The sequence below is a fragment of the Dendrobates tinctorius genome, unplaced genomic scaffold (assembly GCF_039654945.1).
Source record: "Dendrobates tinctorius isolate UK_male_01 unplaced genomic scaffold, ASM3965494v1 ptg000070l, whole genome shotgun sequence".
In the NCBI taxonomy this organism is placed as follows: domain Eukaryota; kingdom Metazoa; phylum Chordata; class Amphibia; order Anura; family Dendrobatidae; genus Dendrobates; species Dendrobates tinctorius.
The window spans coordinates 68,785,047-68,804,940 of NW_027361738.1; the positions used below are offsets into that span (position 1 = coordinate 68,785,047).

Genomic DNA, 19,894 nt, shown 5'->3' on the forward strand with positions numbered 1-19,894 from the left:
ATCCTCCCAGTGGATGGCCATGGAACAAGGAGGTGGAATAAGATTCTGAAGGTGAACAACTGGCTACGTCGATGGTGCCGTCAACAACGATTTGGATTTCTGGATCACGGAGTGAACTACTTATACGATGGACTACTTGCTAGAGATGGGGTGCACCTTACGAAGACTGGAAAGCATGTATTTGGAAGTCGCCTTGCTACACTTGTAAGGAGAGCTTTAAACTAGAACAACATGGGAAGGGAAGCAAAAGACCAGAAAAAGCCATACACCTGACAAATGCTATTGAGAACTCTGCTATTAGAAGTGGAAAGGAAGAACAAAGACGAAAGAATCTAATTAATAAAAATATTGGAGAAAGAGAAACCAATCACAAACTAAAATGTTTCTATACTAATGCACAAAGCATGGGCAACAAACAAGGAGAATTGGAACTACTAACACAGGAAAAGAAATATGATGTAATTGGAATCACTGAAACTTGGTGGGACAATACACATAATTGGAATACAAGACTAGAAGGATACAACTTATTTGCAAGAAACAGACTTGATAAACGAGGAGGGGGTGTCGCATTGTATGTTCGAAACGCGTATATCTGCACAGAGATTGAAGCTTCAGAGACTGGGAGTTCTGTGGAAACTGTTTGGGTAAGAATACAAGGACAGAACAATGGAAAGGACACCATTGTAGGCATTTACTACAGGCCGCCTGTGCAAGCCGAAGATATAGATGAACTCTTTATGCATCAGATGGCCAAGTTCTCCAAAAAATATGACATAGTTGTCATGGGAGATTTCAACTATCCAGACATTTGTTGGGAATCTCTCTCAGGCAAAACTAACAGGTCAAGGAAATTCTTATCCTCTCTTGCTGACAACTTTATCTTCCAAAAGGTAAGGGAGAAAACAAGGGGAACTGCTACCTTGGATCTAATCCTTATAAACAGGGAGGAAATGGTTGAGGAGGTAAAAGTGGCTGGGACCCTAGGAGGTAGCGACCATGCTATTTTAGAATTTTGGATAACTAGAGGTAGAAGACCTGTGAAGACTCAGACGTCAAGGTTAGATTTCAGAAAGGCAGATTTTAAGGGATTCAGAAAGAGAATTGGAGGGATCCAATGGCTGGATATCCTTAAAGACAAAAATGTCCAGGAAGGATGGGAAATCTTGAAAAATGAAATTCTCAAAGCACAGTTGTTAACAATTCCGAAAAGAGGGAAGAATAGGAAGCATTTAAGGAAACCAGGATGGATGAACACAGAACTTAAGCACATGCTAAAAAGGAAGAAAAAAATGTTTATAAAATGGAAAGAGGGAGGCATATCTAAAAAAGAATATAATGCTGTCTGCAGAACCTGCAGGGCACAAATCAGATTAGCTAAAGCTGAAAATGAACTGAGGCTTGCAAGAGATGTCAAAAGCAATAATAAAGGATTTTGGGGATATGTCAAAAGTAAAAGAAAAGTCAAAGATGCTATAGGATGAAAATGATGAAATGGTAAGACAGGATGTTGAGAAGGCTGAACTTTTAAATTCCTATTTTGCATCTGTTTTCTCTCAGAAAGGAAATGCAACATCAACTGTTATTCACTGTCCTATTAAGGGAATAGAAGAATCCAGGATATCTATAAACAGAAAGATAGTGAGGAAACACTTAGCTAACCTAAATGAATTCAAGTCTCCAGGTCCAGATGAATTACACCCCAGAGTACTGAAGGAGATAGCAGAAGAAATTTTTGAACCCCTCTCCATAATCTTTGAAAATTCTTGGAGAACAGGAGAAGTGCCAGAAGACTGGAGAAGAGCAAATGTTGTTCCTATCTTCAAAAAGGGGAAGAAGGTGGACCCAGGCAACTATAGGCCGGTGAGACTGACTTCTATACCAGGAAAGGTCTTTGAACAAATTATTAAACATGTATGTCAATACCTGGATAAGAATGAAGTGATTAAACAGAGTCAGCATGGGTTTCTAACTAATAAGTCATGTCAGACTAACTTAATTTCCTGCTATGACGGTATCACTGATTGGGTGGATCAAGGAAATGCTGTAGATATAGTATATCTTGACTTCAGCAAAGCATTTGACAAAGTCTCTCATACAATCCTTATTGAAAAAATGACTAAGTATGGAATGGACAAGGCAACTGTTAGGTGGATTCATAACTGGCTTAGTGATCGGACCCAAAGAGTGGTCGTAAATGGCTGCACATCCAGTTGGAAGAATGTCTCAAGTGGGGTACCACAGGGCTCTGTCCTGGGCCCTGTATTGTTCAACATCTTTATCAATGATTTAGATGAAGGAATTGAGGGTAAACTGATTAAATTTGCTGATGACACAAAGCTAGGAGGGATAGCTAATACTAGAGAAGAGAGAGAGAGGATTCAAAAAGATTTAAATAAACTGGAGAAGTGGGCAGCAACTAACAGAATGGTTTTTAACAGGGAGAAATGCAAAGTACTACATCTGGGCAATAAAAATGAAAAAAGCATATATAGAATGGGAGGAATAGGGCTAAGTGACAGCACATGTGAAAAAGACTTGGGTATACTAATAGATCACAGACTGAATATGAGTCAACAGTGTGATGCAGCAGCAAAAAAGGCAAATGCAATTCTAGGATGTATTAACAGAAGCATACAGTCTAGATCACGTGAAGTCATTATTTCCCTCTACTCCTCTTTGGTCAGACCTCATCTGGAATATTGTGTCCAGTTTTGGGCACCACATTTTAAAAAAGACATCAACAAACTGGAGCAAGTTCAGAAAAGAGCGACCAGAATGGTGACCGGTCTGCAAACCCTGTCTTATGAGGAAAGGTTGCAGGATTTGGGAATGTTTAGTTTGCAAAAGAGAAGACTGAGAGGAGACTTAATAGCTGTCTACAAATATCTAAAGGGCTGTCACTTTGTAGAAGGATCAACTTTATTCTCATTTGCACAAGGAAAGACTAGAAGCAATGGGATGAAACTGAATGGGAGGAGACACAGATTAGATATTAGAAAAAACTTTTTGACAGTTAGAGTGATCAATGAGTGGAACAGGCTGCCACGAGAAGTGGTGAGTTCTCCTTCAATGGAAGTCTTCAAACAGAGGCTGGACAGACATCTGACTGGGATGATTTAGCGAATCCTGCTTTGAGCAGGGGGTTGGACCAGATGGCCCAGGAGGTCCCTTCCAACTCTACGATTCTATGATTCTATGATTCTATATACCTGGAAGACATTTAATAGGGAGGTATTGGAAGCGTGGGAAGAAATGAAAGGCGAGCATAAATAACACACCATGTAGGTGTTACCATTGGTCAGATATTGTATATACACATGAGAAGCCGAAGGGCAAGCAGACCCCTATTATCAGGGTGAATACGGTGACAAGCTTACGATTTTAGCCAGGGATCTTGGTATACACACTAGTGGATCAGAGCCACAACAGCGTCCTGTACACCGCACCGTGAACCCCCACTGGAAAACGCACTCATCTGTTTTGCCATCTTCCGCTAATGTCTCTCTGACTGGCTATACACTAATTCCCGGTGACTTTCCTGACACTTGCCAGTGAAGGGAATGGTAACAAGCCCCCGCTGTTCGGCACAGCCATCACTTTTGTCCGAGTCACTACTTCTGACTGCAGAACACTGCTCATCTCTGCCGGCCTCGGAATTCAGCCATTTAACCAAATCATTCCTGGACGGGACAAGCATCATGTTGCCTGATCATGTCTATCAAAAACTTCTGCCACTAGAAACAGAACAAAAACAGAAACTGAAAATCTGTCACATCAAAACCTGGTCTACATGGAAAAGCAGTCTTCTCCAAGAGGTTTCACCAAATTTCATAATAGGATCAGTATTTCCAAAACTTTGGCCAGTGAAGACTTGTCTTGAAGCTGGCAAGACCTGGCACTAAGCTGATTCTTAGCACTGTAACCTTGCTGCCAAGTGATCCCTGCCCACCTAAGGAATCAAATGAGGTCATCAAGTTTCCAAACCGTCCAGTTACAGACATCTTATTTCTGAAATGGTGGTCTTGTGGACAATGCAAAATTCCAGGGTGGCAGCAACTGCAAAGCAAGTAGGACCAACGGTACTTGCTAATATTTTTTCTCAAAGTATATATCTTGTACAATCTACATTAATAACAGATATAACCGTGGAACAAACATATTACCCCCGTGTACTCATGATTCTCTGAAACGCTGGCAACCACCAGCTATAATGTGCAATTTGAGACTACGAAATCTGGAATACACACAAAAAGGAGGATGAGAGCAAACGCTAGTCTCTTGGAGAAGGAAAAAGTAATAAATATTTAAGTTGCGCATTATTAACACCTTTGCATTGCAGGGCTAATGGCAGCGCAGGGATTAAATGTGAAGTAGAAGATTCATGTTTCGCTTACAGTAAAAACAGGCCATAGCAAACATTAAAAAAGTGCAATCATCCTGTCGATACACATTAAGGGCAGAGGATTCCAACAAGCTGGAAAATTCCACAGCTGAAATCGCCTTTCACTGGCTCTCAAATAGAGGATGCCCCTTTTGTGGAGACTGTTCCTGCAGAATACACAAATTCCTGGACCCTGCGATGTCACCCAACCGTTAAAATGAACTGGGCAGGGATCCAAAAATGATCAGTTGGCTCTAATCCATGGCAAAATAAAAAGATGCCAGGACAGATGCAATAAAAAAATTATTTGCAACGATATGTTCTCCTTACACACTCATTCTAGAGTACCTGATGACATCAGGAGGATGGACAAGATAGGTGGGAACTGTAAGGGCTTCTTCATATAGGACAGGTTTGCAGCAGATTTTCAGTTTACAGAGCAAGTTGAAGCGAAAATTTACCGGTGATTTCTCTCTTTACAATGCAGAGCGTGAAGACGGCGACATCCCTGCCGCATATGCAAAACTGAACCAGCAGTGATATCTGCACAATGTAAGTAGGATATTGTCACAGCGAATATGCATCTCATGTGAACAGACCCTAAGGATAGCCAACTGGCATGTGACTGGCTGCCATCCAATGGTACGTGTAAGGTAATGTATATGGAGCATTGTGATGCTGGAACAATAAGATTTATGCATTTCTACAGAATGCACATCTTCATCTGACCGCGGATATGATGGCCAGACTAACAGCATCATATGGACTAGTCCTGGACTCGCATCTATTACACAGATGCAGAAACACACCCGTTTATACTTATCTACAACCTTAAGACCAATTGTATGCCATGTGCTAGTGCACATGGGCGATTTTCCCCCTTACACACCTCAAGTCCGAGAGGGTAAAATCACAGCATGTGCAAGTCTGGTCCAGTTCACGAACAAGGCTAGTAAATAGACAGTCCGTACCGTCACCCGTTGTGTGTCGGAGCGTGGTCTGTGTACACGGAGCCAGTTACAGCTGCAGTTTGTGGACGGCAGCGGTCGGCAAAGTTCAAGGCTTGTCTGAACTCCTAGGGCAGAGAACACAGTCTGACTTCCTGCCAGCCATGCAGTGCTCCACGACTCCTCCTTCTGGAGTCATCGTATGACCATGTGCATGAAGCTTTATTCTTATGGATCTGAAATGTGCTTTACTAGAGAAATGTCGAACCGCTCATGTGGAACACAATCAAGTGTCAGCGCACTCCGGTCTTGTCGAACATTTCACTGTATCCATATATTATTAAAGGATCAGTAAAACGAAGAAACGACGGGGAATCACTTGAAGCCACTTAAAAGAATTATGACTGCAAGTAACACAACTTAAACCAATCTACCTAATAACAAACAAATTATCTCAAGATCTATTGAGGACGGACGACATTTACAATTATCAACCAGTGTAAATATACGAGCCAAGTTAGCGGAAAAAAAAATCAACTGAGAAGACATTAAAACATACCTGTCGTTTTAGGTGACTTTCAGAATAATCCATCCTGTGTGCACAATAACACTGCTGGCCATGACTTGTATCCTGCACTTTTCACCGGTTTTTCCCTATGCAGGCGCTATTTAGACCTTTCAGTTTTCTCTGAGCTGGTGGGTGGAGACCGCTATGAGGTGTCTTATGCACAGCACAGACAGACACACGAGGGATTCCTGCTCTCCTGTCTCAACATGTAACATGTCCAAAAGCAGCAGCATCATGAGGACCTTAAACAGCAGTGCATCTATGAATCTAGCACCAGGGTGAAGTAAAACACTTACTAGAAAGCAGAAATATGGACCTGTGTGTCTCTGCCTCTCTGAGCTCATGCCTTTTCCCGCCCACTCCATAGACTTCACTAGGTAACTTTAATCTGATCAATTAATGGGCTGGCAGTCCATCTTGTTTTGAGCAATTCTGATTTTAGCAGAATTTCTTCGAGTGAATGCAGAGTTTGGAGGTATGGGGAGGAAACTTGGCTCAAAACTGAAGGGGGAGAAAGCATATTTCTAAGAAAGTTTGTTATATTCTTCTGTACTACTCACGTAAAGTTGAAATAAGGAGGTCGTATAAGATTAGAACACATAGCTGCTTTCAGCCAAAAACAGCACCACTCTTGCCTAATGGCGGTAAGTACAGGGAGATTCACTCAAAAGAGGTCCTAAACATTCTGTAACAAGGAATCTGAACAAAACAACGTTCCATGTGCTCCTCAGTATTTAGTTTTGAACAAGCCACGATGCTCCCACGTTGGAGCGGTGAGATAGGCGCCAGACAGATGCAAAATTGCTGCTGGAACATGGAGCGCCGTGTCAAAACTGTCAGGAAAAGATCACTTCCAGCATCGCATGTAATGCACTCGATTACAAGCGCTACATCAAGGTATATAGTATATTTTTCGGAATTACTTCATCCTAATGGGAGTTGCATCAGAATATTCATGGCCTCTTTCGTGTGAATCTCCCTGTAGTATTGTAGCTTTGGTGTATGGGCATCAATAGATCTGAGGCAAAAGGAATTTTAGACATGCCAGTCAATATGAAATTTCCAAGATGGAAGCCAAAAAGTTAGAAGGCAGCAGCACATTGGTCACTTGGTCCCTGGGATAACTTCAGCCTTGCCTATTACGATTCTCTATAAAGAGGACTCTGAACCCCAGGAATCACAAGGACAGCGGTTGTTCAGATGTTCTGCCTTCCGATTGGGTCTAACGATGACGAGTAAATAATGAGAACATGAATCCATCTTGTTGCTCTTGGGTTTTGTTCTCAATTTTGTCCAACTCTTTGGTTATTCTGGGTAAGAAAATATCTGAAACCAGAGTCCTGGAGGAAGTGGACAACATCTGTATGGCGTTTCTTTTCAAAAAGAAGGTCGTATGTCCAACTTGAACGCTAAGGAATTGGACCTAGTATTTGTTGGAATTAAGGACAATGACTGTGGTCCTAATGGGAACAGGGACGGAAAAAGTAGCACGGGGAACTCCAGAAAGGTGAAAAGATCTCTAATGGGAAATGCCAGCCATTATCTGGGAAAAGAGTCTCAATAAGGTGGCCAATTTAGGAGACGATATTCCACCTGGACACTTGGCCAAACTCTTATAGAGTTACAGGAAGTGTTTGTATGAAACATGGGAGGTACTGTGGGGTTAAATTTGTACCATACAAAATATTTTTATTTTAGGAAAGCCACTTTTTTTTGCGTTAGCCGACAAGTAGAGCTTTACTACTCAGCTTGCGATGAGAGATGAAACCAAGTGTGAACAACTTTCAGGTCCCATGAGGGGGCTGACTGTTCAAGCTGTCAGGTTCAATTGCATCATTCGACATTATTCAATGCCCCAAACTGCTCCCTAATTGTTAGGGGCTTAACATATTCAGAGCCATTGTTTAGGCTAATGCTGAATGCCCACAAGTCGAGTTTCCATAAAGAAGGGGGTGGGATCTCATTGTACTTAAACCGTACAGAACTCACTACCTCCGTAGTCTTTGGTGCCATCCCATGTATGAAAAACCGACTGTGAGACTGCTTTAATCAGTTTATATACTATCAATAAGCCTCTTATTTTATTACTATAGATATACAGCGAGAGATTTGCCGAGACTGATGAAGGGACAGTTCACTGGCTTGATACAATCGCAGAAGAGCGCAGCTTTCAATCCTCCACAGAATTGCTTTACTCCGACAGCTACAAGTCATTGTAAGTTGTTTTCTTTTTTTTCTGTACCTAATATCAGATGTGACACCTCGTAGAAAGCCGAGCACAAACGCTTTTACATTTGTCTGAAGATCCGTTGCCTCGGCTGACAAACGATTATTTTTTCAGTTGCATTCCTTATCCTGTTGATAATGAGAAGGGGTCAAGCAGATTATTCGCTTCCTGTTCTGTCACTGCTTTGTATTGCCGAGAGAGGAAGTTAAAAACCAAAAGGGGAGACACCGGGGTAAACAAACTAAAAGGAACTCAAAAAAAAAAAAAAAAAAAAAAAAAAAACAGAATATTTTATTTACCCATTTTATTTACATCATCTGTAAACAAGCATCCTACGGGCAGAACAGAAAAAGTGGATTCGCCACCGTGTCGTCAGTTCTTTTACTTACACAATTTTGTAAGTAATCGATTTGTTCATAACCCGTCACGAGAATATCATCTATCTGCTCATAGGCAACAACAGAGTTGCAAAAAAAAAAAAGAAAGAAAAAAAAAAGAAATTACAATTCTGTAATAAAATAAAAAAAAAAAAAAAAAAAGAAAAAACATAAAAAGTAACAAGGCAAGTAAAAGCTGCAGAAATGGAAGAAGCCGCAACCCGTAATGCTGAAGCGTAGCTGGCAAAATGTGATGCTTTGACAGGAAACAGCAAATAGGTTTACAAATCACAAGATAGCTAGAGGGCACTAACCATATGCTCACTTTCCAGCAGTCATAAAGCCATGTGGGTATAAGATTGGAAATCCTAATATTGAAACAGAACGAGGCGAAAGAATATAAACTACCGTCTATAATGTGTATAAGCAAATAAATTTAACATTTACTGTAAAAAAAAAAATAAATAAATAAAAATTATATATTTTTTATTAGATTATTTTATATATTCCATGCCAGGATCAAAACAAAGCATTACCTAGGCGAATAAAATACACTCAGTGCTTTATATTTGATATTTTAAGAGTCCTGTAGTTTCCTTGTGATTACCGGTATATATTTTTAAATTGGGGCAGAAGGGTGGCTCAGTGGTTAGAACTGCAACCTTGCAGTGATGGGATCCTGGGTTCGAATCTCAGCAAGGACAACATCTGCAAGGAGTTTGTATGTTCTCCCACACTCCAAAGCCATTACTGATGGGAATGTAGATTGATAGACACCAGCGATAATGGTGTCTGTAAAGCGCTGAGGAATATGATGGTGCTATATAAGTGAAGCATAATAAATCATACACTTGGAATAACCCTAATGGCACCCTCCACTCCACACCTTTCTGTACAAAAGGCATCATTTGTACAGTGCACTCATTCCATTTTTTGGAGTGATCATTTAAAATAAATAAAAAAACAAAAATAATGAAAACAAAAAAAAAAAGTAAATAAAGAAATAAACCCCGGTTGAAACAAACTCTGCCAGTATGAGTGTGGGTGTATAACGTTGCGGCTACCTATCCATGCCCCGGTTTTGGGAGGGGGGCAGCTCTCCTAAGGGTAGACAGGATTGATGGCATGCTTTGATACTTGTACTGTGTGCGTGTAAAAAGCAAAGATTTGTGTACTGTTCTAGCCATACGACGTTTTTGGTTTTCATTTTATTTTCTCTTCCAATCGATTTTTCTATCATTTCTTTTTTATGGAAGATCAGAAAGTGCAGAATCCAACGAGTCGCAAAAGAAAACCCGACCCAGTGACACGTGGATCTGAATTGTTTCTTACATTAGTGACTATCTTGTTCCAGCGAAGGAATTATCTGTCAAAAATTAAGAACCTGACAGGCTATTAAAGTGATCTCGGTGACATCAGGACCGGCGAGATTTCTGGAGAGCAGACAATGGAGATGACAGGCACGCTACTTAAACCAAATTTTAAGGCCATAGACAGCTTGTGCTTGGTTCAATGTCATTCCATCAGCGACTTACTGTAAAAAGAGAGGACTCTATAAAGGAACTCGCAACATTATTTAACTGACGCGTTCTCCATTTCGATGCAACAGTCAAACGCTAATACAAAAAGAAATCAGACTATCGCATTATAGCTGGATACTGCCTGAAGCCATCAATCTCGGAAAATGGACGGAAAACAAAGCAGCACCCGGATTTTTAAATGAACGCGGCGTCAAGTCAACCTTCCTCCGGCATTTGCAAAACTCACTTTCTGCAAAGCTATGTGGCGGCATTAATATTCCACATTAATCCCACTCCAACTGTTGGTTACCTCTCTCTGCAAGAGATAAAATCCAGTGTCTGTATATGCAAAATGACCACAAAAGAAAGAAAGATCGATCGATCTCTCTCTAGGACAGAGTCCTCTCTCCTGTACCAGTCGATGACTTAAGTACAATAATCTTGTACTAATTAGGTATACCCCTTTTCACATGCAGAGTGCCACTGAATAAAATGGCATAATAATTATAAATAATAATAATAATAATAATAATAATAATTATTATAAATAATAATGTGGGTCTGAGTTATACCAATCACATTAAAGGTACTGGAGGTGCAGGACCATCCAATCAGGAATATAGGTTATTTTTAAATGGACAAAAAAATTTTTATTTTTTTCAGCACTTTTTCCATAACTATGTATATTCATTAATCATTTTGACACTCTAAATCATCATCATTTCTAGACTAGCTTGTTTGCTTTTTACAGACAAAAAAAACAGTTTTAAAGCAATCTTGTGGATAGAACATGTACCCATTTGTTACTGTTCAAAAGTCAAGTTTTGTTTTTTTTGCAAATTACAAATTAATAAAAATATTTATATTTATTAATTTAAAAAAACCTTAACACATGCCTGTTTTCATCCAAGTCATGGCTCAAACTCCCCTATTGCAATCAAGGGGTCCATAAAAAAAAAAAAAAAAAAAAAAGAAAAGAAAGAAAAAGACAAGGACAACACACGAATGCCATCATGTGTGTCATCCAGGTGCTGTCTTTTGTTTTGTTTTTTTACTGTATATTCAAGAAAAGCTTCCAAATTTATTTTTTCTTTGTAAGGGGAAAAAAAATGGATGCCCCAATGATGATAAATTGGCCACATGACCTGAAAACAGACGAAAATCAGATTTAAACACATGGATGAAAAACTGTGTGCCAAAAAAAATTAATGCCTGACTGAGGCGTTAACCAAATGCTTTGTCTAAAAAATTTCAAAATAGATGTAAATATTACAAACTTCGTTATACAATCAACTATTTTTATAAAAAAAAAAAAATTATTTGAGTACTTAATTTTTAATACTTTGTATAAAAAAACAACATGCCACTGCATTTTAACATTTTTATTATTCTATAAAAAGGCAAAACTACATTTCGTTAGCAAAAAATAAAAAATAAAAGTGAAAAAAGTAGGGCGTGGAATACAAACTTTGGACATTTGTATATTAAATGGAGGATATGCATAAAATTAATACCCAGGAAGAGAAATGCCTGGAGCGACTACTACTAGGTAACAAGGCCTTGGATCACTATTGTTTTAGGCAGCTAAGTTAAGGTCCTGCTTCCACTCAGTTCGATCAAGAGGTCAATGCCTCCGTGGTGTTGCCTGGAGACTGATGGCTGCTACAGGAGCGCCCGATAAGCCACGCTAAATAAGCTCCAGCTCAGAGGCAAAAAGCATTTTCCACTACCAGCAAAAATATAAGATGGAGCCGTCTCAGCGTGCAGCACCGTGCAGCCGGCCTTGCTCTGCTCAATGAGGATTTCAATGTGAAGCCAATCTCGCCAGGACAAGGGCTAAAATAAGATTGGAAGGATTTTAATTAGACGGAGTACAGGATTACTCCAGTACTGGGACTCCTTTGTTCTTCCTGTTGGGTCACATGTTACCTAAGAATTTCCCCCCTAGCTGTGATACAGGAAAGATGTATATCTTTGTACCGTGTTAGCCAGTGGATAGAAAAATATTCAGGATTGAGAGTCCTCAGTAGTTGATACCTTTTAATGGCTAACTGAAAAGATGGTAACACATTGCAAGCTTTCGAGACTACTCAGGTCTCTTCATCAGGCATAGACTAATACAAAATCTGAAGTCACATATTTATGCACAATACAGCACAGAAAAAATGCAATAGATAAGACAAGTGACGTGAAGCAGAACTATCAATATGGGAGAGGGAGAAACATAAATATAAACATTGGACCCCCTAGCTGTAAATTCCTTTTTACCCCCCACCCTCTGACCTCTTCTTACTTAAAACCCTGTGCAGAATTAAAAAAAAAAAAAAAAAAAAGGAGCATTCCCTTTACATCCAAAAGCTCAGCATGTCCACAATCTCATGCTCCGCTCGGGCAATCAATCATTAAGAGGGGGAGGGGCGGGGGGGAAACAATTTGGGGAAAAAAGGGTATTTAGTTTGATGTTTGTACATAAATATTGATTAAATGATCTGTCAATTATTAGCAACATTTTAGACCAGTTGGGGGCGCTAGAGCTTGTTGTATTAATCTAAACTTGCTGTAATTGGGGTACCCCACAACATGAAAATACAGTACAATGCAAATATACAAAAGGTCCATATCTCTGAACCGAAATTTTGCCATATGGGCTACTAAATAGCACGTGATTATCATCAACTACTTGGTGTGTTGCCTCTAAATAAATAAATGGGAAAAAAAAATTATATATATTTTTACTTATTTATTCATTTATAGGCAACACACCAAGTAGATGATAATAATCACGTGCTATTTAGTAGACCATATGGCAAAATTTCGGTTCAGAGATGTGGCCCTTTTTCAAGCGTGTGTGCGTATATATATATATATATATATATATATATATATATATATATATATATATATATATATATATACACACACACACACAGAAATGTAGAAATTGTTGCAAATTTATTAAAGAAAAACTGAAATATCACATGGTCATAAGTATTCAGACTCTTTGCTCAGTATTGAGTAGAAGCACCTTTTGAGCTAGTACAGCCATGAGTCGTCTTTGGAATGATGCAACAAGTTTTTCACACCTGGATTTGGGGGTCTTTTGCCATTCTTCCTTGCAGATCCTCTCCAGTTCCGTCAGGTTGGATGGTGAACGTTGGTGCACAGCCATTTTCAGGTCTCTCCAAAAATGCGCAATTGGTTTAGGTCAGGGCTCTGGCTGGGCCAGTCAAGAATGGTCACAGTTGTTCTGAAGACACTCCTTTATTATTTTAGCTGTGTGCTTAGGGTCATTGTCTTATTGGAAGGTGAACCTTCGGCCAAGTCTGAGGTCCAGAGCCCTCTGGAAGAGGTTTTCATCCAGGATCTCTCTGTACTTCAAGGCCGCATTCATGTTTCCTTCAATGACAACCAGTAGTCCTGTCCCTGCAACTGAAACACCCCCATAGCATGATGCTGCCACCACCATGTTTCACTGTTGGGATTGTATTGAGCAGGTGATGAGCAGTACCTGGTTTTCTCCACACATACCACTTAGAATTATCACCAAAACGTTCTATGTTCGTCTTATCAGACCAGAGAATCTTATTTCTCATAGTCTGGGAGTCCTTCATGTGTTTTTTTTTTGTAGCAAACTCTATGCGGGCTTTCATATGTTTGGCACTGAGGAGAGGCTTCCGTCGGGCCACTCTGCCATAATGGCCCAACTGGCGGAGGGCTGCATTGTTGACTTTGTGAAACTTTCTCCCATCTCCCTACTGCATCTGTGGAGCTCAGCCACAGTGATCTTAGGGTTGTTCTTTACCTCTCTCACCAAGGCTCTTCTCCCACGATTGCTCAGCTGGCTGGACGGCCAGGTCAAAGATGATTTCTAGTGGCTCCAAACTTCCTCCATTTAAGGACTATGGAGGCCACTGCGCTCTTAGGAACCTTGAGTACTGCAGAAATTCTTTTGTAACCTTGGCCAGATCTGTGCCTTGCCACAATTCTGTCTCTGAGCTCCTTGGCCAGTTCCTTTGACCTCATGATTCTCATTTGGTCTGACATGCACTATGAGCTGTGAGGTCTTATATAGAGAGGTGTGCGCCTTTACAAATCAAGTCCTTTCAGTTTAAACACAGCTGAACTTCAATGAAGGAGTAGAACCATGTCAAGGAGGATCTCAAGGAAATGGACAGCATGTGACTTAAATATGAGTGTCTGAAAGGGTCTGAATACTTATGACCATGTGATATTTCAGTTTTTGTTTTTTTGTTTTTTTTTTTAAATAAATTTGCAAAAGCTATTTTGCACAATAAATTGGCCACTAGGGGGAGGTGTTTTACCAAAATGTACAGACAGATAATTCAATTTACTTGTGGCGCACAGATGACATTACACTGGCCCCGACAAATCTAATGTGGTGCAGGGCACTCATGAAGGCAAGAGACCTGCGGGTCACCTGGCTGGGACACTGGACTGGAGTCCCACTAATCGACTTACTAGCCTTCGTCAGTGTAAAATGCAGAATCTCCAGAGTTCTCTACGGCAGGTGAGTCCTTCATATGTCCTTGTCTCATGCAAGGAGCTGTGGAGGGGGGAATCATGCAATATTATGGGCCTATATTCATACACACATCAATAATAAGTACATCTATCACAAGACTCTTCTCACGCCCAATATTCGGCACGTATGATATCCTGGGTCTGGTCTGGCTGTATGTAAACCGCTCCATGTTTTGTTAGACAAATGACTGCAGCGTAATTGGGTTAAATAGACGGAGTGGAGAACAATGATCAGCAGATAAGATTAAAATGAGAAGAACCAGAGCAAAATACAAGAGGACTCACAGAAAGATGGCTCCGTGTAATCTAAGGCTGCAGATTACAGAGTCGGGAAAATGGTTTTCTAGTTAGGAGACGTCCTTCAAGTGCCACCCTCCCCGTATAGAATACAACTTGGATGCATCTGTCCCCATACAGCAAGAATATGGTGCATATAACAAGGGATGATGTACTGGAGACTATGAAAACCGGCATGAACGATCCAGTCGTCGTCGGATCAGTGGGGTGTGTACTAGGGCCGACAATTGAGAAAGAGCGCCCTTAATAATGCACATGTCAGCTTGTGTCTGGTATTGTAGCTCTGAACCATTCACTTCAATGAAGAGGAGCTGCAATACCAGACAACATGTAGACAGGGCTGGCGCTGTTTTGGGAAGAAGGCGGCTATGTTTACCTAACCCTGGATCACCCCTTTATTTCGGCACTGTTACACTGTACCTCTATATGTCTAGGGTTTATTACTTGTGTAGATGTCCATATGATTTTGGAGATGTAACTTTTCTCCATATGTGGTAGTGCGGTTTTATGGCACCCAAGAGGCAGAGTCAAATCTCAGGTAGCCAAGACACCTAGAAATCTGCTGATGCACCCAGGTTTTTTTGGCCGATTTCTTGCAGTCTCCGACACTTAATTTCCTCCTATTTACAGACTTCGGAGCTGGAAGGACTATCTCCTAAAGTGCAGAGTGTCTGGTCTGTCCCTGGGGTACAGCACTACTTATTTTCGGAGACTGATGCAAGTGCAGTATCTGGCTTCCCCCATAATATAGTGACACAAAGCAGCTTCACAAGAGCGCGGAAGAATGACATTTTACAGATCCCAGTTATACCGAATGCCAAAAAAATAGCCTGGAGAAGACGAGGGCGAATCCCTGCCGGCTAGAATACAATGGAGAGGGTAGGAATCCTCCAAATGATGCAACCCCCACAGGTGAGCATTGCATCAGTCCTGCAGCTCTGGATGGGTTGACTATTTCCTCATGATGTGTTTGTGAAATAAGCCTTCATTAGTGTAAATTGACTTCCCCCTTCCTGGGGGGATACGTTGCACCATAGCACCAAGACTTCTTGCAGAGCATTGTGCCCACCCGGGTGACGCTTGCACTAGGTCTACTATAGCACCCCCTATACAGGCAGGTTCACTCCTAGTTGTATAAAACAGAAGGAAACAGTCAGCATTTGCCACTACTATTGTCACAAGCTTAAGAAAGTTCACACTGGCAACCAACTTTGCCTTTGTTCATTGATCCAATACACAACATTAAAAATAAAGAAGCTGTGCAGAAAGGATATTTTTAATTGATACCATTGTTTTTTGCCTACAGTTCTTATCCATGCCCATGTGTCCCCATGGTAACAGGCTACAAACAAATCCGGTGTAGTCATCTATAGTCTTCTACCTGCCCATAAATATTGCTAATCTACCAAATGATTGTGAATCAGAAGCGGGGGAGGAGGCAGCAGACGGGAGTATGGCTGCAGAATACGCTCATTTCACAATTCTCCTGCAGCCAATCACTTGTCCAGTATGAGGAAAGAGACTGCCTGCAGTGGTCAAATGACTATGTCTAGCACATTGAAGGAGCAGCAGGGGATGAAACAAGTATTGATTTTTTATTTATTTTAAAGTATTGTTTTTGGGGACTTTTTTTTTCTTAAACCTGGGCCAGCACCTTAAAAGGGATCTGTGTCACCCCATTTTAGCCCTATCAGCTGAGGCCACCGCCATCAGGGGCTTATCTATAGCAGTACTTTACTCTGCCCTCAACAGCGCAGATAAAGTACGCCGACGCAGGAGCCGAGGGAGAAGCAAGGAGGAGGACATCATCATCATCATCATCATCATTACAGAATGCTGTAGATAAGGACCTGATGGCGGTGGCCCCAGCTTATGGGCGAAAATGGGGTGATAGATTCCCTTTAAACAGGACAACAAAGAAGTGAATATCAGCACAACAGCGGATCTCAGGACAATAAATCTGAAAGTAACAATTTAGGACCCGTTGAAGCATGGTAACGCAAAACGGCCATCATACTCTCTCCTCGCACCCCTCCGCACCTTACCATCTAAGATGAAAGTCATGAAATAAAGGACTTTTCATTCAAGCTGCCATAGTGAGTGGCACATACTTTTTTCTGAATTATTTATATCTACATGTCGATATATGCTGAGCACCTCCAAATTGGACATTTATGCCGATAAAGGCTCAATTCCTCCGTACAAAGGATTACAAGGTAACATTGGTGCCGCTATTCACTTTCCTCTGTGACTTAAGAGACTATTTCCTATATCTATCGAGAGAGAGAGAGATCTCTAGCTCTCTATACCTCCACTTCCTCTACCGCTACTTTGACCTCTTCTACCTCCTCTAGCTCTACCTCTTCATCTATATCTGATCCTGCACTATATATGTATATCTCACAAGTTTGCCAAGTAGACTTCTATACATGGAGATTACTTCCAAAAGATGCCGGGATGATACAGTCTATGGCTTTTGCTGCATTTTTTTATGCAGGCAAAACTTGCTCTCTTGGTAGTAAAGAAGCGGATTACAAAAAGCAGATTTTGCTTATTTTTTGTTGCATTTTTGATCCATTTTTTGCTGCATTTTTCAGGATCCTAAAGTTCAGCTTTGCTGTCACCACAGCACCATGAACAATGCAAGGTGTTACGTCTTGCATTGATGACCTATGTGAAACCATAAAACCATTTTGGAAAATAGGGAAATTTTCTTGAATTATTTAGTGGAAAAAGATTTTTTGTGTCTGAAAAAATAGTGAATATTCTGAACAAAAAAGTTCACGAGTCTGTAAAAAAAATACACAATTACAAATGTAACAGAGGGGAGGTGAATTGGTCAGGAATAGTTTACCTAAGACATCGGCAGAGCCTTGAGTTTGTGGGACATGGTTTACTTTCACACATTGGTCAGCCCATGAGTTGGTCAGCTATTGTTCAATCTCACACCTTGGTCAGACAATTTTTACATTACACATATCACTAATTTAATTGAACTGTTCTAATCCTAACTGCTATCTCAGGTGAGGAGACCAGGACATTATGGCTTACATTTGGGAAAAATCACAAAAATAAATGGGTTTCACATACTGCTGCACATGCTTTTTTTTTCAATTAAACGCAGCAAAACCTGATACCTTAGTTTTTTGCTGCATTTTTGCACTTACTCATTGCTTTCTATCGGTGAAAAAACGCTAAAAAAACGCTGAAAGTGACATACTGCAGTTTTAAAAAAGCAGCAGTTTTCCAATTCAGTCAGGAAAAAAAAAAACAATGTGAGTACATGATATTTTTGAAATCTCACAGCTTTCGATGGTACTGTAAAACCCGGCTTAAAATTTGCATTAAAAAAAGCAGCAAAAACGCAAAGTGTGAACATAGCCTTAGGCATTCTCAGAACTAGTCTGCCATGTAGAGATGCCATCCTACCTGAGTTGTAGTAGTGCTGGCAGGGGCAGTAGTTGAAGAGGAGGGCAATGGGGACGAGGATCCTCCAGGTTGTAGAATAGCAGTGGATAACTGTGATACAAGAGAACTGGAAACTGGTGTGCTGGAGCCTGACAAAGCACTGGGAAAGGACGTTGCTACATCGGTGCTGCTGAAAATACCTGAAATACAAAACATCAGAAAACAGATTACCGTATGTTCCTTGGTAAAGCGAATTTCCAAAGGAAGAAAATGTATTATTACACCTCAACGCACTATTCCCCTGTGGTGTCTGCAATAAAAAAATTTTTTGCACTGAAAATCGAAATTTCCCAGAGTGCAGCTGTTTTCTCTTCACTGGATGACCATCTGGACTAAGTTCCAGGTTCAGCTTGCACCTATCTCATAGCCACAGAGTGCACGCCTTGTCTGTATCACTTCCCTTCCTGTCTTCAGCGGTCACGTGGTACTGCTCATTACACTCATGAATATGCGCATATTCATGAGTGTAATGAGCGGTACCACGTGACCACTGAAGACAGGAAGGGAGACAGTGGAGAAGCGAGGCTGCAGAGACAGCGGCAGGATGGGTGAGTATAGCGATATTCACCTGTCCCCCGGTCCATCGCTGCTCACCGCCGTCTCTGCTGCATCCTGTGTCAGTGACATTTAGGCAGCAGGGAGCGCGGTGACGTGGTTAGTGCGCGCCGCCCCTCTGCTGGCTGACACAAGAAGCGGCAGACAGCAGCGATGGGCCCAGGAGAGGCGAGTATGGCTTTTTGGGGGGCAGCATATGGGGTCATAGTCTATGGAGCAGCGCATGGGGTCATAGTCTATGGAGCAGCGCATGGGGTCATAGTCTATGGAGCAGCGCATGGGGTCATAGTCTATGGAGCAGCGCATGGGGTCATAGTCTATGGAGCAGCGCATGGGGTCATAGTCTATGGAGCAGCGCATGGGGTCATAGTCTATGGAGCAGCGCATGGGGTCATAGTCTATGGAGCAGCGCATGGGGTCATAGTCTATGGAGCAGCATATGGGGTCATAGTCTATGGAGCAGCATATGGGGTCATAGTCTATGGAGCAGCATATGGGGTCATAGTCTATGGAGCAGCATATGGGGTCATAGTCTATGGAGCAGCATATGGGGTCATAGTCTATGGAGCAGCATATGGGGTCATAGTCTATGGAGCAGCATATGGGGTCATAGTCTATGGAGCAGCATATGGGGTCATAGTCTATGGAGCAGCATATGGGGGCATAGTCTATGGAGCAGCATATGGGGGCATAGTCTATGGAGCAGCATATGGGGGCATAGTCTATGGGGCAGCATATGGGGGCATAGTCTATGGGGCAGCATATGGGGGCATAGTCTATGGGGCAGCATATGGGGGCATAGTCTATGGGGCAGCATATGGGGGCATAGTCTATGGGGCAGCATATGGGGGCATAGTCTATGGGGCAGCATATGGGGGCATAGTCTATGGGGCAGCATATGGGGGCATAAACTATGGAGCAGCATATGGGGGCATAAACTATGGAGCAGCATATGGGGGCATAAACTATGGAGCAGCATATGGGGGCAGATTCTATGGATTCCACCCTA

The 19,894-nt window shown here is 41.4% G+C and overlaps 1 protein-coding gene across 9 annotated transcripts in view; it reads right to left on the reverse strand.

Annotated features, from left to right (window-relative positions):
- MLLT10 (MLLT10 histone lysine methyltransferase DOT1L cofactor) overlaps positions 1-19,894 on the reverse strand; it is a 191,994-nt gene that overhangs the window by 31,564 nt on the left and 140,536 nt on the right. For all 9 annotated transcript variants that reach the window (XM_073581823.1, XM_073581822.1, XM_073581828.1 and 6 more), the window contains one exon: positions 18,292-18,470. In XM_073581823.1, coding sequence (XP_073437924.1) covers positions 18,292-18,470 — 179 coding nt within the window. The remainder of the gene's footprint in view (positions 1-18,291; positions 18,471-19,894) is intronic.